General features: G+C 39.6%; 1 protein-coding gene across 1 annotated transcript in view; it reads right to left on the bottom strand.

Moving 5' to 3' along the window:
- The window catches only part of Ahcy (adenosylhomocysteinase), a 235,915-nt gene extending 213,290 nt beyond the window's left edge, over positions 1-22,625 (bottom strand). The window contains exon 1 of the mRNA XM_067145465.2: positions 22,469-22,625. Within this exon, the coding sequence (XP_067001566.1) occupies positions 22,469-22,496 (28 nt within the window). The 5' untranslated portion in view covers positions 22,497-22,625. The remainder of the gene's footprint in view (positions 1-22,468) is intronic.
- Between the last annotated feature and the right edge of the window lie 2,732 nt (positions 22,626-25,357).

The raw sequence follows: 25,357 nt of genomic DNA, 5'->3' as shown, positions 1-25,357 counted from the left end.
TAATTATACTTTTGTCATCCTGTAGATGAAATTATGTCAGTGTTTTTCCATTATATTCTGATAAGATTCTTTATATTCAGGTTATTCTTCTCATTAACAGTGTACCGTATCACATGAACTTACGAAATAATTGTTAATACATTACTTTTCTGTTAACTTCCAATCCCCTTGTATACAAACCCTTTCGGTAGGTATGTGCCATACTTTGTTTCACTATTCGAATGAGTTAACTATATGAGTTACTAACATTTATTCCACATACTACCTCCTACTCCCTAGCAGTTACGTATATAACAATTATAGTGAATATATATGCAGTTATTTACAGTTGTTACGTTGTGAGAGAAGGGTATTAATACGGAGATGCAATACCTTCGCAGTGCCATACCTATAACGTATTTAAACGTCCCGCGTCAGGACATTCACTCGGTAGTTCACTCGATACTACCGGGTGATGACATCACAACAACTGCTCCGCTCTGCTCCATCCCCAGCACTAGTGTGAAATACTTGCGAGATATTTCTAAGTTATTTTACCAGTGAACGGAGAGGTTAGTTATAAAAATTTAACGGATTTCTTCTCGCACTCAGGAGATAATGACGATAGCCCTTCAGTATGAGAACTCTGGTAAGTAGTGTCCATGTCAAACTAATCTATTATGTTTTGCAAGACAAAAAACTCTTCACCAAACTAAATTTGAAATATATTTACTAACCACAAATTACATAAATTTCAGATTCAAAAGAATAAGTAGATGATGAGTTACGGGCTATACATGACCTCTCAGACAATCCAGACTACTCTACTGAGAGTTCAAGTGACAGTGAAGCTGAAGAACCTCCATGAAAGAAGTCCAGAGAAAGCTCATATGAGACCTTAAGTAAAAATAACAATCTACATAATACAGTCGACAAGAATACAACACATCTGGAAAATTGCACTCATGAGGAAGACGCGGCATCAGTTGAAGATGTGCAACCAGGACCATCTAATGAATGCAAAAGTACAGAAGGGGAAAAGGTGCAGGAAGATGAAGAAGGAGAGGAAATATTTGTTATGTGGCATAATCCTCAGGGAAGACAACAGAATTTTGCTTCCAATGTTGGGACTCTAAAGTTGAACTGAATGACGAATTTGTCAGCACTTCTCCATATGACTTCTACTGTAAATTCGTTAACAGTGAGCTTATCACTCGTATGGTGAACAAAACAAATTTGTATGCAGAACAAAAACTCGCTGTGGAAGGACATTCTCCATTCAGTCGTATCCGCTCATGGACTCCACCAAAAATGAGATGAGAAATTTACTGGGTATTATAGGCTACATGGGTCTAGTGCATATGCCACATGTCACAGATTACTGAAGTACATTGTCTCTATACAGGAACAAAATATGTTCACCAACAATGAGCCAATACAGATTCCAATTGTTATTAGCAATGTGGCACTTCCCTAACAATGAAGAATGTCCCCCTGGAGACAGGCTATTCAAATTATCTGCTCTTATCACGATGCTAGTGCCAAAGTACAAGGAGCTACTAACACCTGGCCAGACAGTCTGCATCAATGAATCTCTGATACCCTTCTGGGGAAGACTGATAATAAAACAGTTCATCCCAAACAAAGCACACAAGTATGGGGTCAAAGCTTTCCAACATTGCTGTGCAAAAGGTTACACCTGGAATATAATAATATATGCAGGAAAGGAAAGGGATCGAGGAATATCTGTCCCAACAAGCATAGTTATGAAACTTGCTGAAGATCTGCTTGGAGATGAAACAACCATAGTAACTGATAATTACTACGAGCTTGGAGTTAGCTACGACACTGCTTGATCATCATCTTTTGGGAACTCTGAGAAAAAATAGGAAAGGTATACCAAAAGAAGTTGAGAAGAAACTGAAGAAAGGTGAAGTGATTGCGAAGAATGAAAAAGGCTTAACTGTCCTCAAATGGAAGGATAAAAGGGGCGTGCTTATGTTGTCGACAAAACACGGGGATGAAACTGTAGAAGTAGAAAGAAGGCGTGGTAACATCCGGAAACCAACAATGATGCTCAATTACAATAAAGGGAAAGGTCATAAAGACTTATCCGATCAGATGAACAGTTACGTTTCGTCTCTGAGAAAATCTATAAGATGGTACAAAAAGATAGCAATTGAGCTATTTTTTGATACAACTTTGGTCAAAGCACATATCCTGTACAAAAAAGTAACAGGAAAACCCATATCCATAACAGATTTCAAAGAAAGTGTTGTTATGGAACTCTTGTAAAAACAGGAAAAACCTGAAAGAGAGGAGGGACAACGCCCACACAGGCCAAAAAGATCTGCAGGGCATACGTTACAACGGTAGAAAGGTGATGACAGCAAGGTACGAAGACACTGCAAAGGTTGTTACCAGAAAAAAATAGATGGACTCATTCCAAAGAATGTTGTGAAAAGCATGGTTACATACTGTCCAGTAGCCTCAATGTCTGCCGTGTTTTAGCGAGGCACACAAGTAGTGTTGTAAACTGTTCTGGGTTGTGACGTGATAGCGGCATGTTTCATCTACCCTACAGCAAACATTCATGAACGCCTACATCAACTCAAATATTGTATATATTGTAAGAAGTGTATTTATTATTTTCTATGCAGAAGTGTTATCAATAAATCGATGCTTTTTGTGAACATGTATTTCTATAAATTATTTCCTATTTACGCCTTGCCAAATACTCAATGGTAATGTAAAATATTGCTATGTTGTTAATGAATGTTATCAATTTAGGAAATGCAAATACGCTCATGTTTATGCTATACTTATTACGATAAGCGTAGAAATCAGCTCAGGTATGGGTGCAACAATTTGGAAGGAATTAGTGTGGCCTCTTGATTAGGTAAGCATAAGGTTGGGGTGAAAATGGGACATCACAAAAAAACCAGAACCAGGTTTCCCAACAGTAGGATTCAAACCTACAATCTCCAAAATCTTGAGCTTGCGAGTTAGCCAACCCGGCACACCTATGCGCATGGCTAAACTGGTTGGACAAATACATATTGCCAATAAAAGGTTGGATTAATAAAAAGTAAAGAGTATATTTTGGAAACCAAGCACGCCAGGATTTCCTACGAGACCATAACAGTACGCTAACATAGCGAATTCAACATCTCGGCGGTCCGCCGGCCCAGCAGGGAAAGTCCTAACAACACCTGTCAGCAGTACTTTGTTCCGCCGTGGCCTCATGAGACACTCACTCAGCAGTACAATGTACTGCTCTGGCAGCCAACATGTTAAGGCAAGAAAAGATGCAGCAACTTTTGATACATGTTGTTTAAAGAGGCCTAACATCTACGTCATCGGCCACTAATGGTACGAAATGAGACCAAATGACACAAAATGAAATTACAAATTAAAAAATCAAAATCCTCCACTGACCACAATTCAAAACGCGAGGACGAAGAATGAATAGATGGATGGATATAAATTTAAAATGATCCGTGGAATTGACCTACAGTGCCTACCATGCACAGAAGCTGCTGTAAATCAATAGTAGTACGGACCAAGGGACTGCTTCTATAACACGATACTGAATCGATGATGCTTGTAGTCGAAAGAATCCAAAATCCAAGTCATTGGCCCCTCATAATGGTACGTATCACTAGAAAAGTAGAACCATGGTATTTGTCATGTTGCGGTACTAATCAAGAGTAGCATAGACTCATGGAATTCCACACATTATGGTACTACTCACAGGTAATGAAATTCACACATGTATTACAGACCTACTGTGTTTCACACTTTGCGGCGCCATTGACAGGCAACGCAAACCTATGGTGTTCATCACCTAAGTGTACTAACCACAGGGACTCGTACTATCCCATGGTGTTTCTCATATAGTGGGTACTAACCATTGGCAAGCCAGAACAATGGGTTCCATCATCCCATGGTGTCACTCATATAGTGCTACTAATCACAGGTACTGTAAAAGCCGTCGCGCTCTCGTTTGCTACTGATCACAAACCTATTTGATACCTAAAATAGTGATACTACGCGCAAGTAAAAGTGACCCATTGTGTCCCCGCGTGGTGGTACTAATCACTAGGAGTTTCATGGGTCTAATATAATCATCCCTTGGTCGCCCCTTTTAGTCACCTCTTACAACTGGCAGGGGATACCGTGGGTGTATTCTTTGTCTGCGTCCCCACCCACAGGGGTTGTGTGTTTGGTCCGCGAGAGGTACTTTATTTCCCTCAAGTCCGCTGGTAAGCCGGTTAGGACCCCCCCCCATCCGCCACCTGGGATGTGCCACGTGGGAGTATCACATCTCCCCCTGCTACGCCAGCGTAGTAGGTTCGTGGCAGCAACTTTTAGTGAACATCAAAAAAAAACCTTTGAGTTTTAAGATTAAAATTTATAGCAATAATGTTTTAATTGTAAATAATAATAAAGAGAGATAATAAGGAGATTTTGCGTAAGATATTAATGATATTATTACCGATGAAGAGAATGGACATTTCTCAAAACACGTTAAAAAATGTTATAATAAATACTAACAGACAGATACTATGCGCAAGAAGAGGATCTCTTTTTTTTGGGTCAGATTACAAGAACACCAGAAACCAGATTACCTTTTTTTTTTTGCTAGTTGTTTTACGTTGCACCGACACAGATAGGTCTTACGGTGACGATGGGACAGGAAAGGTGATACTACGCGCAAGTGAAAGTGACCCATGGTGTCCCCGCATAGTGGTACTAATCACTAGGAGTTTCATGGTTCTAATATAATCATCCCTTGGTCGCCCCTTTTATTCACCTCTTACAACAGGTAGGGGATACCGTGGGTGTATTCTTCATCTGCATCCCCACCCACAGGGATTGTGTGTATCTGGGAAGGAAGCGGCCGTGGCCTTAATTAAGGTACAACCCCAGCATTTGCCTGGTGTGAAAATGGGAAACCACGAAAAACCATTTTCAGGGCTGCCGACAGTGGGGTTCGAACCCACTATCTCCCGAAAAACCAGATTACCAAGAAACATTATAGAGAAACTCAGGAAATTGAAGCAACAAGCAGGATGGATTAAGGAAATTAGAGAGGATATGGAAGAACTAGAAATAACATTGGACAATTTGCAAAACAAAACAGAATACGTAAGAAACTGAAAGACATAAAAATCAGTTTTAAACTAAAAATAGACAAATGACATACAATTAAAAAGGTACTTACACATGAAGAGCGACAGAAAAAGATCAGAACGAATGCAAAGCTACTGGGCAATTTGGAAAGAAAACCTATCGAGGAAGACGACCAGAAAATGATTCACTTGAAGTGATCCAATGAGGCTATAAAAGCAGCAGAAGAAATATTGACAGGGCGGGCCCATCAATAACCCGGTATATCTATTTCCATGAGCTTAGTCAATAGGGACCAATGTAGGCCAAAAATGGTCAAATTTGTGAATTTGGAGTTTTGGCGTCATATCTGAATACCCTTCAGGCAACGAGACTGAGCCGAGATCAAATCTACCATGCCTTGAGCTCTGAAAGCCAGCGCTCTACCATCTTGAGCACCCACCCTGACGAACCCAAAACACAGGTTATTTTCTCGCTGGAATCATTCAGCATTTCAATAGAGTTCTGTTGAATGTTGCTCTACTGTTAATTTTATAGCTGGAAGCAATTCCAGCTGTGGCAGAGTAGTGGTATGTGCATTACATTAGAGAAATAGCACAGCGATATCTCCACTACACTACATGTCACAGTTTCCGTGTTTTATATGTCTCATCTTCAAGGAACACCAGTTGTTCTTCCCCTCCCTAGTGTGTCATCACCATTGAGCAGAAGCAAGCGGGCAGGACACAAGTATGTACCTTCCCCCCTGCACAGGTCTGGTTCAGGCTACATTGCCCACTGTGTGTGTGTGCGTGTGTGTGTGTGTGTGTGCGTGTGTGTGTGTGTGTGTGTGTGTGTGTGCGTGCGTGCGTGTGTGTGTGTGTGTGTGTGTGTGTGTGTAGTCCAATGGCTACAAATGGAGTTAGACAAGGAAATTCACTGACCTGTCTTCTGTTCAATATTGCATTAGAGGAGGTAGGCCCTAGTTTGAGATTCTGGCATTAACATGAGAGGCATTATTACTGAGCGAATGGCTGTGCGGATTGGATCACGTAGCTGTCAGATCATGTTTGAGAGATAGCAGGTTCGAACCCCACTGTCGGCAACCCTGGAGATGGTTTTCAGTGTTTTACCATTTTCACATCAGACAAATGCTGGGGATGTATCTTAAGACCATAGACACTTGTTTCCTATCCAGGCGTTGCCATAAGACCTATCCGAGTTGGTGCAACGGAACCAAACCATAAAAGAAAAAGGGACATTGTTTTATCTATGACTGGGATAGTCACTCGCCAGGTCACCAAGCATTTTGTCATAATGTACTCCTCAGCGCCACAAGTTCCCCTCCTTTGCCGTCTGCTGAGAGCTTTAACAGCGTAAGGTTCAGTTTAGTCAACTGTTCACGTGTTTAGTGCTCAGTGCGTTGTTCCAGAGCCATTTTCACGCGCGTGTGTGTGAGAGAGATACCTTCATAAAGCACAGGAAATCTTTTGCAAAAACAAATCAGTAATTCTGTAAGAAATTTCTAAACAGACCCGTGCCTAGCGTCAATACAGTAAAATCATGCCATAAAGTTCAAACTGACACGTTCAGTAAATGATCATAAAAACGTTGGAGACACATTCTTAATGAAGAGAAATTAGACGAGACTGAAGAGCGCACCCGCAAAAATGTCTTAGGCATTTGGCGCAAGAAACTGGAGTAAGTAGGAGTTCTGTTAATAAAGCAGTAAAATTATTTGAAAAAATGCCATGCAGGATTCCGACGGTACAAGAGTTAAGGGAATACGACTCCAATAAGATGTTCGATTTTTGTAATTGGATTTTAGAGAGAGTTAAGTAATGCTGGGGAAGTCAATCCAAAATTGATTTTTATTTTTACCAATGAAACGTGGTTTTATCTGCATGGGCACGTGTTTTCTCAGAATAATAGGGATTCAGGAAAAACCAGATTTTGTATTCAAAACACCTTTGTATGGTAAAAAAATTGGGGTCTGGTGTGCACTTAATGGACACAGATTTATTGGGCTTATATATATATATATATACAGAGTGAAGCGTAATTCGCGCACTCGGGCGTCGCAGCGCGACTCCTCATATGCCAGCAATAAAAAAAGTCTCACAAAACTTCGTCCTGCGAGTATATCCGGCAGAAAAAGGACGTTGAAGTGTGGCAATCTGGCAACACTGTAACCACATGTAGAGTAACTACCTCTGTCAGCACATATTAGTCGTGCTGTACAGTTAGTGCAGTGGGTAGAGTTTTGGGTTGGCATGCAGGAGGTCGATGGATCGATCCTGGGTTGAGGCGCATTTTTTATTTGCTAATTTCCATCTGACATTACCTACTGTAATACAATAAGACACCATTTCTGAGGTCATATGTATCCTACATTTACAACAACATAATAATAATAATAATAATAATAATAATAATAATAATAATAATAATAATAATAATACATTGAGATACGTACTAAACAGCATGCGGTTACCAGATGCAATGTTGAAAGGCAGAATTATTGGGACCATGGTGATAACACATACAAATTGTAAAAGATTTTGGACATTATTCGCAGAGCACGTTGCTAGGCCTACTGGTAATGTAAGGCCCTAACGAAATGTAATGGACCTGAACGAGGCAAGAATAATAGTCGGTACTAATCTATGGGATCATTGGAAGAGGGTACAAAGAAAACAGGTTTCACATCTAGTAGATGAAGTGGTGCGAATAAATTCACGCCCACGACGTGGAAAGGGCGCCTTTCAAAGCTGACCAATGAAAACGATTGTTCATCCATTTCTAGGATCGTAGTATGTAAGTGCAAATGGTTTCGAGAGGACCCACTGCAATCGCTGTTGACGATTAAGATGCCAGGACTACATTTACGAAATAAAAAACATACGCCTCAAACCAGGATCGAACACTCAACCTCCTGCATGCTAACCCAAAACTCTATCCACTGCACCAACTGTACAGTACGACTAACTTCTGCTGACAGAGGTAGTTACCCTACATGTGGTTACAGTGTTGCCAGATTGTTACCTTTCAACGTCGTTTTTCTGCCGGATATACTCGCAAGACGAAATTTTGTAAGAGACATTTTTTTATTGCTGGCATGTGAGGAGTCGCGCTGCGACGCCAGAGTGCGCGAATTACGCTTCACCCTGTATATATATAAGGGTACAATTAACAGTGAGCATTACGTGAATGAGATCCTTGTACAATTTCTTAATAAACTGACTTACGGGGAGTGCTTGTCAGCTTATTTTGCTACAAGATTCGACCACTGCTCACACTTATGAACTTGGATTTCTCACCTAATCAATACTTGATTTGTTTCTGATGTATTTACATTACAAATATTTAGTAGCAAATCCAAGTTTATAATTGTGATTGTTGGAACTATCAATACAGGCTAATGAAGCTAATAAACTACTCACACTGCCAAAGCATTCATAACAGAATTGTGTCATATTTTCGGTAAGAGGATTACAAGTAGAAAAAAGTGACCCCAGCCAAGCTGAGACTTTTATCTATGAGGGGCTCTAAACATAGGGTGTATTGCGAGAAACCCTCACACTATAAATGAGCATAAAGACTATATAACCGATGAAATAGAGTCACTCGGCACTGAGGAACTTCTCAAACTAAATAACAATTTCATAAGGAGGTGCTAGCAATGTACAGCAGTGAATCGCAAACATTTTCAGCACCAGCTGTGAACGAGGCAAGTCAAAATTTCTATAGTCAATGACCCAGTGCCAGGCAAGCGCCGGCCGCATTACGGCTAAGTGCCTGGCGAGAGACAGGCTCACAGCGCAAGTGACAATCCCTGTCGTAGATAAAACAATGTCCCTGTAAGAATCAGTCCAGATTTTAATGTATGTAGATGATACTGGCATCACACCAAGAACACCAAGAGCTATGAAAGAAGCCTTTACTAACCTGAAAAAGGCAGCAAGAAATAAGTATATGTCTGTGACAAATGATGCAGAATGATCTCCATACATTGAACTTGACTCATACAAAAAATTTGAAGTTGTATGTAGTTTCACCTACTTTGGATCAGGGGTCAAATTATAAAAATAATGTTAGTGAAGAAATCTGCAAAAGGATTCTCTTTGCAAATAGATGTTTTTATGGCCTTAGAAAACCTCTTGGGACGTTGGTATCTCTGAGAGAAGAATTTGAGATGCATAGAAGAAAATAGTGTGTGAAGATTATACAACAATGAGATTAACAGGCTATTTAATGAATGTAAGTTATTTTTTTCTTTTTCATACTGAATGGCTAAGGAATGCAAGTGTAAGAACTGTGGATGTGGCCAGGCATTAAGAAGTATGAGGAAGGAGTTTTTGAGAGTTTCAGGGAGATAATCAGGATTCTCTCAGAGGACAGGAAGGTAGTCCTCTCTCAAACAATGTACGGTATACAGTAGGTGTACAAGAGGCATGGGAAGGAAAGGGGGAAATTGTAGAAGACAGGTAGTTTAATGATTTAAGCGGAAGGAGATTACAAGCTAAGGGCTCTATTCAGGAGAAGAATTCAGAACAGGTGTCTGAGAAACTAGTTTGAGTCACAGCAAAGAGAACAAACAACAGAGGGAACTGTAAAGTAGGAAGAAAGGAAAAAGTAGGAAAGGGAAATGTAGAGTGGAGGAAAAAAAAGTGGAACAGCCAAACGGAAGGGAGAAAAGGGAGGAGGAAGTAGCTTCTGCAGCATTTAGGAAAGAAAGGGATGACCAGGAGGGAAGGGGATCAAATGAGGCGAGTAGGGTTGAGGGGTTGAGGCTCTGGTCATAGGGGATTCCATTGTTAGACATGTCCAGCTCCATGGCTAAATAGTTAGCGTGCTGGCCTTTGGTCACAGATATCCCAGGTTTGATGCCCGCTAGGGTCAGAAATTAATTTCGCTTGCACAAGGACTGGGTGTATGTTTCGTATTAACGATCATTTCATCCTCATCATGCGCACCGGTTGCCTACGGCTGTCAAATCAAAAGACCTACACCAGGCCTTTCTGGAGGCCACGCGGCATTATTATTGTTACACATGTGGGGAAGGTGTGTGGAGGTAAGGAAGCCCAGGTAGAGCGTTATCCAGGAATTAGGTGGCAGATGTTAAGGAGAGAAGAGAAGGAGGAGGAAAAGGAGAAGGTGGTAGTGTTTCACGTTGGTAGCAACAACTCAAGGCAAGCAGGTATAAGTAGCAACATAGTTGGGCATGTGTGGGATTTGATAAACGCAGCCCAGGTGGAGTTTAAGGAACCTGAGATTGTTATCAGTGGGAGACTGTATAGGGGGGAAACTGACTGGAAGGCGATTGGAGATTTAAATGCGACTATGGAGTGGGTATGTGGGAAACTGGGAGTGAGATTTCTAGATCCTAATGGGTGGGTAGGAAATAGGGATCGACACTCAGATGGCTTTCACTTAAACCACAGTGGTACGTATAAGTTAGGAAATTTGTATTGAAGGGTTATAAAGAGATACATTCAGGGAAACTGGGTGGTCTAGGGAGCGGTGATAAGGGTATAGGGATCTGGAAGTCAAGTAGGGATGATATAAAAATGTTAGTGTTGAACCGCAGAAGTATTGTAAAGAAAGGAATAAAATTAAGTAATTTAACAGATATATCATGTTCTCCCTAGAACCTTTTTACAGACTGCCCAGGTAACCTAATCTATATATGTGCTAGTTACATTATATTAATATGTATCATTGGGTGGTCCAAATTAAGACAAATACTGTAAAACAGTTTATTTAAATATCAAGTCTTTATTATCAGCATGACTGCATCAGTTAAATCAGAGTTTAAACATATAACTTGCTAAAAGTACTGTAATGTCGTGCTCGAGCAGTGGCTGGATTAGCGTGGAATCACATGCAAGCACCCGATTCCACAAGACATCACAAACTCGTTGGCATTCCCCCCCTGTGGGTGGGGGCGGTAGAATAACACCCACGGTATACCTTGCCTGTCGTAAGAGGCGAATGATAAGACCCGCAAAGGCTCTTAACTTGGGACCATGGGTTGGCGACCACGGGGCGCGTAACTGAGGCCTGGCAATGCTTCCACTTACTTATGCCAGGCTCCTCACTTTCATCTAACTTATCCGACATCCCTTGGTCCAATTCCTGTTCTTTTCAGATCCCAACGGTATTAGGTCACGAGGCCTAGGGAATCTTTCACTTGCACGCCCTGCGTGGCCTTATCTTCCCTTGGCCAATACTATGGCCATTTTTTTACTCTCATTGATGTTGATAGATAGAGGATGGTTGTCTAGTTGTATTTCCTTCTAAAACAATAATCACCACCACCACACTCCAGAGCAACCGAGTAGTAAGTCCCAGAGAATGGGAAAGGAACGGTAGCAAGAAGGGAATTGGAAAGAGAAGTTAAGGGAAAGAGACCAGTTGGAAGACCCGAGAAGGTGGATGGATCAGATTTGGAAGGACATTAGAGAAGCTGGATTGGATGTGGCGGAAGTAATGGAGCAGGAAAAGTGGAAGGACAGAAAGGAGTAGAGGAGGCTTGTTAACCACACCCGGGCGACTGGAGTGGGACACTGGTGATGATTATGAGTTCAATTTTGCAGTTAATATTTACCTGTCCGATATTATTGTCAAAGCATTGAAGGAAATACATAAAAATGTTATCGTATTCATTTTTTGCATAGTATTCCCCCCCCAGCTACTCATCCCTGCCACCCGATGATGAAAATTTCTGGGGAGATCATTGGATATATACTTATAGATATTGTAATAGGAGATGAATCATGGCTGAGAGAATATGGATGCAGAAATTTTCTCGCAAAACTGGAGTGTTTATCACAGAAATAGGATAGAATGGTAGGAGGGGAAGTATTTATTGTGGTGAAAGAAAAATTTGTAAGCTACGAAAAGGTTAAAGATGACAAACACGAATTTCTAGGTGTAAGACTCATCTCGAAAGATAATAGGCAACTTGATGTTTTTGGAGTGAACAGACCGGGAAAGGGTAGGGCAGATGCCAATTCGAAACTATTTGATAAGATAATCAGCTATGTGGGAAACAATATGGAAAGGAACATGATAATAGCAGGCGATCTCAATTTACCAAATGTCAATTGGGAAGGTAATGTGAACAACAGGAAGCATGGCAAATAAGTTAAGCAGGGAAGGACAGCTGAATCAGAAAGTGATGGACCCAATTAGAGAGAAAAACATTCTGGACATGGTGCAGGTAAAATCAAATAATAGACGGTATTCGTGATCACAAAGCTCTTTTTGTCATAGTTAAAAATAAATGTGATAGAAAGGAAGGTCGTAAAAGTAGGACTATTAGGCAGTACAATATGACTGATGAAACAGGCATGAGGGAGTTTTTAAAAAGTAACTATGATTCGTGGAAAATGATAAATAAAAATGTAAACGGACTATGGCATGTGCTTAAAGCAATTGTTGAGGAATATAAAAACGGGTATGTACCTTTAAAGGTGGTAAGGAATGGTAAAGACCCATTATAATTTAATAGAGATGTAAAGAGAGGGGCAAGTTGGAAAGAAACAGAGTTAGAATTGGCTATGGAAATAAGGAGAAATTGAATTAACTTACTAGGAAATTGAATCTAGCAAAGAAGTCAGCTGAGGATAAAATGAGCCAGGCTGAGTGGCTCAGACAGTTGAGGTGCTGGCCTTCTGATCCCAACTTCGCAGGTTCGATCCTGGCTCAGTCCGGTGGTATTTGAAGGTGCTCAAATGTGTCATCCTCGTGTCGGTAGATTTACTGGCACGTAAAAGAACTCCTGTGGGACTAAATTCCGGCACCTTGGCGTCTCCGAAAACCGTAAAGTAGTTAGTGGTACATAAAGCAAAAATAACATTATTATTAAGGATAACATGATGCCAAGCATAATTGGCAGTCATACAAATTTTAATGGAAAATGGAAGGGTATGTATATGTACTTTAAGGCAGAAACAGGTTCTAAGGATGACATTCCAGGAATCTTAATATACCAGGGGAGTGTGTATGCGAGGAACTTCAGAAGGCAGAAGTATTCAGTCAGCAGTACGTAAAGATTGTAAGTTACAAAGATAATGTCCAGATAGAGGAGGTGACTAATATTAATGAAATATCGAAATTTGCCCATGATAACAATGACATTTACAATAATATACAAAAGTTAGACAACTATAAAAACAGCTGGAATTGATAAGATTTCTGGGGATATACTAAATACAATAGGTTTGGATAGAGTACCATATCTTTAGTACTTCTTTGACTATTGTTTATATGAAGGAGCTATACCAAATGAATGAAGAGTTGCTATAGTAGTAGGAATGGTTGATACACATAAAACTGAAAATTACAGGCCAGTCAGTTTGACATCCGTTGCATGTTAGCTTTGGAAAAGCATTCTTTCTGTTTATATTAGACATGTCTGCGAAATTAATAACTGGTTCGAAAGAAGGCAGTTTGGGTTTAGGAAAAGTTATTCCACTGAAGCTCCACTTGTAGAATTCCAGCAAGATATAGCAGATATTTTGGATTTAGAAGGTCAAACGGACTGTATCGCGACTGACCTATCTAAGGCATTAGACAGGGTAGTTCATGGGAGATTATTGGCAAAAATGAGGGCTACTGGCCTAGACAGGAGTGACTGAATGGGTGGCTATATTTCTAGAAAATAGAACTCAGAGAATTAGAGTAGATGAAGTTTTATCCAATCCTGTAATCGTTAAGAGGGAATTCCTCATGGCAGTATTATTGGACCTCTATGTTTCCTTATATATAAATGATATGAACAAAGAACTGGAATCAGAGATAAGGCTTATTGCAGATGATTTTATTTTGTATAGAGTAATAAATAAGTTACAAGATTGTGAGCAACTGCAAAAAGACCTCTACAATGTTGTGAGATAGCAGCAAGCAATGGTATGATGATAAACGGGGTTAAGTCAGGTTGTGAGTTACACAAATAAGAGAAGTCCTGTCAGTTTCAATTACTGTGTTGATAGGGTGAAAGTTCCTTTGGGGACCACTGTATGTATCTAGGTGTTAACATATAAGGAAAGATCTTCATTGACCGGGCGAGTTGGCCGTGCGCGTAGAGGCGCGCGGCTGTGAGCTTGCATCCGGGAGATAGTAGGTTCGAATCCCACTATCGGCAGCCCTGAAAATGGTTTTCCGTGGTTTCCCATTTTCACACCAGGCAAATGCTGGGGCTGTACCTTAATTAAGGCCACGGCCGCTTCCTTCCAACTCCTAGCCATTTCCTATCCCATCGTCGCCATAAGACCTATCTGTGTCGGTGCGACGTAAAGCCCCTAGCAAAAAAAAAAAAAAGATCTTCATTGAGGCAATCACATAAATGGGATTGTAAATAAAAGGGTACAGATCTCTGCACATGGTTATGATGATATTTAGGTGTTGTAGTAAGGATATAAAGGAGATGGCCATGTAAGTCTCTAGTAAGACCCCAACTAGAGTACGGTTACAGTATATGGGACCCTCACCAGAATTACTTGATTCAAGAACTGAGAAAAATCCAAAGAAAAACAGCTTGATTTGTTCTGGGTGATTTCCAACAAAAGAGTAACGTTACGAAAATGTTGCAAAGTTTGGGCAGCGAAGACTTGGGTGAAAGGAGACGAGCTGCCCGACTAAGTGGTTAGTAGGCAAAATATAATTCAATAAAACCACCTATTCAATACATACCACGGGGTATATGGTATGTATGTACATATGTATCTATCTATGTACATGGTATGTTCTGAGTTGTCAGCAGAGGGATGGCGTGGAATGACATTAGTAGGTACGAATAAGTTTGAATGGTGTTTTTAAAAGTAGGAAAGATCACAATATGAAGATAAAGTTGGAATTCAAGAGAACAAACTGGGGGAAATATTCATATATAGGTAGAGGAGTTAGGAATTTAAATAATTTACCAAGGGAGATGTTCAGAAAATTTCCAATTTCTTTGCAATAATTTAAGAAAAGGCTAGGAAAACAACAGATAGAGAATCTACCACATGGGCGACTGTCCTAAATGCAGATCAATGTTAAATGATTGATTGATTGATTGATTGATTGATGCTAGAATGGGCTGGACCTGTACTTTGTGCCAATGACAATAGAGTGATAAAGAAAATATTGAATACGTTGCCAGAAGGATCCCAAAAAGGTGGAAGAATGTGTCAGCACACCACGATCCTATCAATTAAGAACTGGAGGAGCATGGTATTGAACAGGAAAGACTGGCAAAAACTTCTGAAGAAGGCCTAGGGGCACAACAAGCCGTTGAACCAATGATGATGATGATGATGATGACGATGATGATGAAGATGGTTTCACCATCTAAACTGACTTATATAGCCTAACTCTTGCTCCCGATAAGAACGTGCAGGAAGTTTATTCATATACCAAACTACTTGATCATCATCATCATCATCATCATCATCCATTCCCTTTTCCAGATTCTCTCTGGGTAGGGTAGTGTACCAAAGCCCTCCACCTTACTCGATCTTTCCACCACTCCTCTTCTAGTACTTTATTGCTATCGACTCCTCTATTTTAATCTAGTCCACAACAGAGCTCATCTATCTCATTCTAGGCCGTCCCCTATTTTCATTTATCCTTTGCAGTCTCTGTTTCTCCCTCCTGACATACTCATCATGTGTCCAAACCATTTTAGCTTTGCTAGGCCTATATCAATCTCTTCTTGAAGTTTACACACTCTCACGCTCTCCTTATTTCCTCATTTCGTATTCTATCTCGTCTTGTCTTTCCCTGTATGCTCCTCAAGAACCTCATTTCAGGTGCTCTTATCATACTTTGGTTCCACTCAGTCAACGTCCAGGCTCTTGAAGCACAGGTCAGTATAGGTTTGTAATAGGATGAGTATAAAACCTTCTTGCACTTCATTGGCACATCTTTGTTCCATACAACGTCTCTCACACACTGGCAGAAACTTGCAGACTGCTGTATTCTTAAATCAATTTCTCCATTCCCAATCTGTACCTCTGTCGATGTTCTCCATACCAAATTCCTTGGGACACTGGCATATGCCTTTCCAATATCTATAAACGTTACTACCATGATCTTGTGATATCATGCTGCCCATATATTTAAAAATTTTCACTACTTCAAGAGGTTCATGTAATTTTTTTCATTCTCCTGGATATTCTGTCACCTCTCATGATAACAATGACATTTACAGTAAGATAGAGTAAGATACAACTAGAAAAGCAGCTGGAATTGATAAGATTTCTGGGGATATACCAAAGGCAATGGGTTGGGAGATAGTACCATATCTGAAATACTTATTTGATTATTGTTTGGTTGAAGGAGCTATACCAAATGAATGGAGGAGTTCCTATAGTAGCCCCTGTGTATAAAGGATAGGGTGATAGACATAAAGCTGAAAATTACAGGCCAGTCAGTTTGACACGCATTGCATGTAAGCTTTGGGAAAGCATTCTTGCTGATTATATTAGACATGTTTGCAAAATTAATAACTGGTTTGACAGAAGGCAGTCTGGGTGTAGGAAAGGTTATTCCACTGAAGCTCAGCTTGTAGGATTTCAGCAAGATATAGCAGATATCCTGGATTCAGGAGGCCAAATGGACTGTATTGGGATTGACCTATAAGGCCCTTCCCTCTCCCATCGTCGCCATAAGACCTATCTGTGTTGATGTGACGTAAAGTAAGTAACAAAAAAAAAGAGAGTGCTATTGGACTAGAAAAAAGAGTGACTGAATGGGTGGTTATATTTCTAGAAAATAGATCTCAGAGAATTGGAGTAGGCGAAGCTTTATCTGACCCTGTAATAATTAAGAGAGGAATTACTCAAGGCAGTATTATTGGACCTTTATGTTTTCTTATATATCAATGATATGTGTAAAGAAGTGGAATCAGAGATAAGAGTAATAAATAAGTTACAAGATTGTGAGCGGCTGCAGGATGACCTTGATAGTGTTGCGAGATGGACGGTGGGCAATGGTATGATGATAAACGGGGTTAAAAGTCAGGTTGTGAGTTTCACAAACAGGAAAAGTCCTCTCAGTTTTAATTACTGCATTGATGGGGTGAGTTCCTTTTGAGGATCATTGTAAGTACCTAGGTGTTGATATAAGAAAAGACCTTCATTGGGGTAATCACATAAATGGGATTGTTAATAAAGGGTACAGATCTCTGCACATGGTTATGAGAGTATTTAGGGGTTGTAGTAAGGATGTAAAGGAGAGGGCATATAAGTCTCTGGTAAGACCCCAACTAGAGTATAGTTCCACTGTATTGGGACCCCTCACCAGGATTACTTGATTCAAGAACTGAAAAAAATCCAAAGAAAAGCAGCTCGATTTGTTCTAGGTGATTTCCAACAAATGTGTAGCGTTACAAAAATGTTGCAAAGTTTGGGCTGGGAAGACTTGGGAGAAAGGATACGAGCTGCTTGATTAAGTGGTATGTTCCGAGCTGTCAGTGGAGAAATGGCGTGGGAGGACATCAGTAGACGAATAAGTTTGAATGGTGTCTTTAAAAGTAGGAAAGAAGATAAATGAAGATAAAACTGGAATTGAAGAGGACAAATTGGGGCAAATATTCATTTATAAGAAAGGGAGTTACAGATTGGAATAACTTACCAAGGGAAAATGTTCAATAAATTTCCAATTTCTTTGTGATAATTTAAAAAGCTACCTGGGCGACTGCCCTAAATGCAGATCAGTAGTGACTGATTGATCAAAGTCTTGCTTTTTGCAGTACTAATCTTCATTCCAAACTTATCTCCTCATTCCATAAATAAACTTGTCTCTGTACTTTCTCTGCATTATCTCCCCAAACTACAATGTTATCAGCAAAGACTTTACTTTACTTGCTTGCCCATCATCTTTTCCTTGATATTATGTAGAATTCTATCCATGATGATAATGAAGAGAAAGGGAGACAGTACACTTCCCTGTCCCTGCTATTACCATCTGCATTGTTTCATTCCCAATCTGTACCTCTGTCGATGTTCTCCATACCAAATTCCTTGGGACACTGGCATATGCCTTTCCAATATCTATAAACGTTACTACCATGTCCTTTCCATATTCCCAATACCTTTCCATCAACGCAATGTAAATATACGGTCAAATGTGGACCTGCTTCCTCTGAATCCATACTGGTGTTCTGCCAATTTTCCCTCTATTCTGTCTCTTATTCGTTTATGCAAGATTATTTCAAGGATCTTAGCTGTATGAGGTATCAGTGTCACTCCTCTATAATTTTCACATTGCTTCCTGTCTCCTTTCTTGTAAAGTAGTATACCTAGGTAATGTCCCCTTTTGTCCACTTTTGGAACAGTCTTTTCTCTCCTTATCACTCTGAAGAGTCTATACAACAACAAAAACCAATATAGACCAACTGCTCCTGCTGCTACTATCATTTCTATGATGATCTCATCAATTCCAACTGCCTTACCTTGTTTCATTCTTTTAGTGGCCCACTCAATCTCTGCCATGGACACCTCGTTTTCCTTATCTTCCATCTGCACTAAATCTGGTTCTTTGATTTCTCCTTGTAAAGCTGTTCAAAGTATTTTCCCCACCTCTGCAATATATCCTGATTCTGTGTCATCACTTCCTCCTGTTCATTTTTAATGAAGTTAGCTTGGGGTTTCCTTCTTTTTTACCCACTGGAATAAGATCTTTTTTCTTCCAGTTGTATCTTATTGCAGAGATTCAGTGAATTTTTGCCAACATTTCCTTTTCTCTTCTTGAACCACCTTGGAACACTCCTTGCAGTGCCTGTATTCCGTTTTGCATTCTGTTGTTCTGTTTCTCAGCCATCCTTTCCAAGCTCCTTCCCAACCCCCCCACCGTAGGGGTGTCTCCCCCGCCCCACAGTACTATGAAATACTAAGTCATATGTGTGCCAAGTTTGATTGAAAATACAAGTTTGCCTATAGTCACTCATTCTTTTATCTTTCAGCTTTGCTAATATCTTTACGTAAAGATATTCTTAAATATGTGCAGCCTACTAAGTACACAAATTATTGCAGGCTAGGGTAATTCTTTGCCTGCTCATTTCATGATTTGATTTTAAGATTACGCAAAGCTGACCGACTTAGAGAGACCTATCAATGCCTGATGATTTACCAGTAGGTGATTCCGGAGAGAATAAAACAAAAATGAAGCAAATCGGTCCAGTAAAATGGATGGAGAGACGGGACAAAGCTGTTTTAGTGAACTTTTTAAATATATACATACATAACTTAAAGGTAACTATAACACAAATTTGACGATTTAATAATAATGATAATTTAACAGTAATAACAGTCACAATTTAAATGTAAAGTATATATTTCTGATACTGGTTTGTGAATGACAAGCCCAACACCAGGCTCTGTAACTCAACTGTATGGAGTTCCAGACCCACACAGCACCTACTGTGAAGGAATTCGAGTACCGTTTTGCTGTATGTGTGGGCAGCGGGAGTTGAGTTGATGAGTCTCCGAGAGCTTGATAAACCTGTATGCTAGTTACCGAGATGTAGACGTTCTTAGAATATTGTGTAGTTGACAGGGCATGAAGTTGCCTTCCCATTTGAGTTAGTTAAGATTTGTTAACGCAGTTTTACACTGAAGATAAAACAAATGCAAGCATTTTATTTTGAGTTTTCTGCAGCCCTGGCTGTCAGTTAGGTTACAATTACAGACAACACTCCCCCTCCCTACCTTCAATCATTCTGGGATTACATTTAGGCTACAATAACACTAATTTTCACAGAAAAAAAAGTTAAAAAATGAGTCTCTGTAAAAACTAAATTACTCTAAAATAATATGAATTCATAAACTCACATAGAAAAGACACTAAGGAGACTAATTATCTGGTATATCTACTACAATTGCCAAACGTCATTTTCTTTTCCTGGATTTTTCTTGTTTTGACATGATTTGTTCCTTTAGTTATTCAATTGAAGTGCGCAATACTCTTTTTTTTTTTTAATTTGTGTTTTGAAAACAATATAACTGAGGACACAGCCTATGATTTCATCAAAATTCTGAAGAATGAGATGGTTATGTTTCAAAGTAGGTTAATTTTTTTTTTTTCGGTATCTGAATACAATGGCCTGAAAATAAGTGGTATCAGTATGCTTTTAATTCAGCAATAATTAGATTCTATTTGAATGAAATTTATTGTAGCCACCTATTCAATACAATAAATTTTATTCTAATAGAATCTAATTACTGTTATCTTCAATATGGACCAAACATGAGATTAGTTACTTGTAATTTATTTCAGCATACATACATACATACATACATACATACATACATACATACATACATTATCATTATAGACTGTTATGCCTTTCAGCATTCAGTCTGCAAGCCTCTGACAATTTACTAAACGTCGCCACAATCCTCGATTTGCAATTAGTGTTGTGGCCTCATTTAGTTCTATACCCCTTATCTTTAAATCGTTAGAAACCGAGTCTAACCATCGTCATCTTGGTCTCCCTCTACTTCTCTTACCATCCATAGCAGAGTCCACTATTCACCTCGGTAACCTATCCTCCTCCATTTGCCTCAAATGACCCCCCCACCAAAGCCGGTTTACACGTACAGCTTCATCCATCGAGTTCATTCCTAACTTAGCCTTTATCTCCTCATTCAGAGTACCCTCCTGCCATTGTTCCCACCCGTTTGTACCCGCAATCATTCTTGCTACTTTCATGTCTGTTACTTCTAACTTATGAATAAGATATCCTGAGTCCACCCAGCTTTCGCTCCCATAAAGCAAAGTTGGTCTGAAAACAGACCAATGTAAAGAGAGTTTCGTCTGGGAGCTGACTTCCTTCTTACAGAATACTGCTGATTGCAACTGTGAGCTCACTGCATTAGCTTTACTACACCTAGATTCAATCTCACTTACTATATTACCATCCTGGGAGAACACACAACCTAAATACTTGAAATTATCGACCTGTTCTAGCTTTGTATCACCAATCTGACATTCAAGTCTGTTGAATTTCTTACCTACTAACATCAATTTAGTCTTTGAGAGGCTAATTTTCATACCATACTCATTGCACCTATTTTCAAGTTCCAAGATATTAGACTGCAGGCTTTCGGCGCAGTCTGCCATTAAGACCAAATCGTCAGCATAGGCCAAACATACCTTTCAGCAGATGATCCATGTAAACTACGAACAGCAGAGGTGAAAGATTACAGCCTTGTCTAACCCCTCTAAGTACCCTGAACCAAGAACTCATTCTACCATCAATTCTCACTGAAGCCCAATTGTCAACATAAATGCCTTTGATTGATTTTAATAATCTACCTTTAATTCCATAGTCCCCCAGCATAGTGAACATCTTTTCCCCCGGTACCCTGTCGTATGCTTTCTCTAGATCTACGAAATATAAACACAACTGCCTATTCCTCTCGTAGCATTTTTCAATTACCTGGCGCATACAGAAAATCAGCATCCAAGAAATAATAATTTCATTAATGAAAAAAGTGGATTGACATTAGAAACAAAAATTCAACGTAACTTAATTAAAGCTGAACTTCAAGCGATTGTGATTTGTGATAATATGAATTGTAAATATCTTTATAAATTTGCAAGCAATGATCTCAAACTGTCACTAAGCACCAGATAATCCAAGTAAACTAGTACACATAGAAAAACACTAAATAGCTAAAAGACAAAGTAATTTCCCAACAACGTAGTTTAATTTGTACAGATTTCATAAATAAATGTGGAGGTATTTTTATTACTGAAAAGTCTGTCAGTAAACGCAACGCACCGGTAGGCTACATATATTTTAAATATCACACAAAACAGCAGACATCACGGTTGGACTTCCCTCCGGTAAATGTTGGAATGGCATTTTAATTAACCATTGTCACCTCTCCCGACCCTATACCTTAATTAATGTGTTACACGTCCGGTTCGGATTATACAATAAAAAGAGCATGATAAATCCAATTAGCAGGAAAAAACAGATAGTTGTTGACCTCAATGTCCTCTAACGTAGACATTAGGCAACATTCCAGAATAGAACGGAGGTATAAATTTGTAAAGAAAAGGCGTTCCATTTCATGCCAATCGTGATTGTTTTTTGTTTTTATATAGTCTACCAATTGTTTCCAGTTCTAAAAATACTAACAAAAGAAGGTACTTCACAGCACCCGAGGAATGATCAATGTAAGGTCAAGATACAAAAAAAAGAAAGCCACGATATGAAATACAAAGGAAGCAAAGTCATTCATTTAACAAAACCAGAAGCGGAATATTTCAAATTGCCGCCAACATAACATGCCGCGTGTTTAAGGAGCACGATGAAAATATAAGCAAATCATTAAATAACAATCTTGACATACATGTCAAACTATAATACACTAACCAATTTTGTATGCTGGTTTCGTATCCATCGTTCGATTTTGCACACTAATATTATAACGCAGCACGTGTTAAAACAAACAATCAAGCGAACACTCGGAGATGCCAGCAACCAGAGAACACTTTGCGGGAGGAATCGTTATATATATACTTCTGAGAGAAAATGGGCGGTTCTTTTCCTACTTGATTATTCACTCATTGGTCGGCTCATTAGCGTTTCATTCTACTTCGAAAATAAAATAGAGACGACGATATTATGAAACATGAGTGGAGTTTGACGTCAGATCTGTTATCGGAAAGAAATCAACTTGAGTTCATAGTACTGACTACGTTTTCTGCTCTAGGCTAAGGAACGTGGACATTTTCATTTATTTCGAATACAGGAGACCTTAAAGAAAGATAACATTACCGTTTACAGTATTATAACTCAGTTTGTTTGCAGGCGTCATTTTATTGAGGCATGAGGAATATATCGGACTACATGGAACAGAACAGGGAAAATCGTGAAACATGAAAAAAGAAAAAAAATCGGCAGCGATTGAAGCCAAGGTCCTCTATTGTCATTTTTTTAGATTTACGGCATGGGTGAAGGTAATTTTTGAAAAAAGTCCTTATTTAACTTCTGTTTCTGCGCAGCACTGTCACGCCATCGCTCTAAAAGCAGGGTATCGGTGGAAGTTGCCTTTCGTTGTGGTTCTACGAAACGCTACGAGGCATCTTTGGCGCCGTCCCTGCTAGAACTTCTTTCTCGCTATTTTCTGTTGGTTCATTCGACATTACAATGATTGATACGTTTATAAGCTCATACCCGTTCATCACTAACAATCACTCACTACTGATCTGCATTTAGGGCAATTACCCAGGTGGCAGATTCCCCTACCTGTTGTTTTCCTAGTCTACCGGTATGTCTTAAATGATTACAAAGAAATTGGAAATTTATTGAACATCTCCCTTGGTAAGTTATACCAATCCCTAACTCCTCTTCCTATAAACGAATGTTTGCCCCCAATCGGTCCTCTTGAATTTTAACTTTATCTTCATAATGTGATCTTTTCTACTTTTAAAGTCACCACTCAAACGTATTAAGAAGAAAGGATCGCCCGAATGGGCATTAAATTTTAAACTTAGGTTTTACAATAGTCTTTCAACGATCTTGTTCTCTCTCGGCATACGGTTATATTATAGGCAGGTCACCTACGGGCGCCAAATCAAAAGACCTGCACTTGCAAGCCGAACTTGTCCTCGAACACTCCCGGCACTAAAAGCCATACTTGCTAATTTTTTCAGGATCGTGATAGGTTTTGTCCGCACATATCTTATGGTGAAAGCCATGAATGGTAAGTCGAGTTATAATATGTCTTTGTTCTTGGTTTTCTCTGGTCCAGTTCCTGTCGAGAATGGCGTCTGCGGTGTAGAAATCTAAATCGATTTCTCTCCTCTTGGCTATTCTTGCTTCAATATGCTCGGTGTAGCATCCTGTGGTTGGCAGTGACAGTTATAACCTCAGATCTACATAGAAGGATTCTTTAGCTAGTTCATAAACCAGCCTTGTCCGTGCAAATTTCCCCACTCTCAATACATGCTTTAAAAATAGACTCTTTACACTCTCAATTTTTGCCAGGTCCTTAAAAGACAAGTATTCCCGTACTACCTAAGCCGTAAGTTGCTATTGGAGATATAGTTGTCTTGAAAAGGGTCATTGTTGTGGCCAGGGACAGATCCATTATATTCTCGATATTATAAATCGCTCTTATCGCGGTTAATGTTCTCTCTTGTACATGATATCGGAATGATTTCGCTGTGGTTTGCAGGGTTATTCCTAGATACCTAAATTTATTGACCGTTTCTAGTGGATATCCATTCAAGCCGAGTGTGTCTTTTATTGAGATATTTCCCCCCTTCCTAAAAGTTATCTGAACTGTCTTAAACAGGTTAAATTAAAGGTGATTTATTTTCACCCATTTCTCGAGCTCTGTTAGTGTCTTATGCATTTCCTCTCTGTTCTGGGAACCTATTCCCACGTCGTCTGCATATAATATAAGTGAAGTGCCCGCAGTTGCCTTTGTGATACCAGTAATGTCCACTATGGTGATGTTGACTTATAGCGGACTTAGGGGATCGCCCTGTAGCACGCTGTTCGTCTGTATGATGGGTTCTGAAGTAGTGACGCCATCCTCTATAACAATTGTGTTGAACCTCAAAATGTTTTCCAACGATGGTGTTATCTGATTATTCACTCCAGTCATGTTTCTAACTCTTTCCATTACCATTTGTCTGTCTAATAGGTCAAACGCTTTCTTATAGTCAATGAAGACTGCATATTATTTGCCCTTTCTCAGGGCCTCTTCTATCTCTCCAAGCAAGCAACTAACTGCCTATATAGTGCTTCTCACTCGTGTGAATCCAAACTGGCAGTCCGGTATATTTGCCTCGTCTTCCGGTCTGATTGCTATTATCTTCGTGTAGCTCTTGAAGGGAATATTATCCAGTGCCACTCCTCTGTATGAGTTGGGGTCGTTTGTTTATCCTTTACGTTTATACAGAACTTTTATTGTAGACTGCCTCCATCTGTTCGGAATTAATCCGGTTCTAAGGCAGCAGTTGAATATGCTGGTCCAAATTGGTAGTAGCATTTCAATGGACAGTTTTTTAGATGTTCATAGTAAATCTGTTCGGAGGCAGGTACCTTCCTGTTTCTTGCTCGTTTCACTGCTTCTAGGACATCTGATTAATTTATGGGTTGTGATATAGTATGGATTTAGAAAGAAATTTTCTTGTGAGGCACAACTGGTCGGATTTCAGCAGGACATATCATATCAGTTGGATTCAAGAGGCCAGTTAGATTGCATAGTCATAGATCTTTCCAAAGCCATTGATAGAGTGGAAAATGGAA

The sequence above is a fragment of the Anabrus simplex genome, chromosome 4, assembly GCF_040414725.1.
Source record: "Anabrus simplex isolate iqAnaSimp1 chromosome 4, ASM4041472v1, whole genome shotgun sequence".
NCBI lineage: Eukaryota > Metazoa > Arthropoda > Insecta > Orthoptera > Tettigoniidae > Anabrus > Anabrus simplex.
The sequence above is the reverse complement of the archived record's forward strand: the minus strand, read 5'-3'. Positions and strand labels throughout refer to the sequence as shown.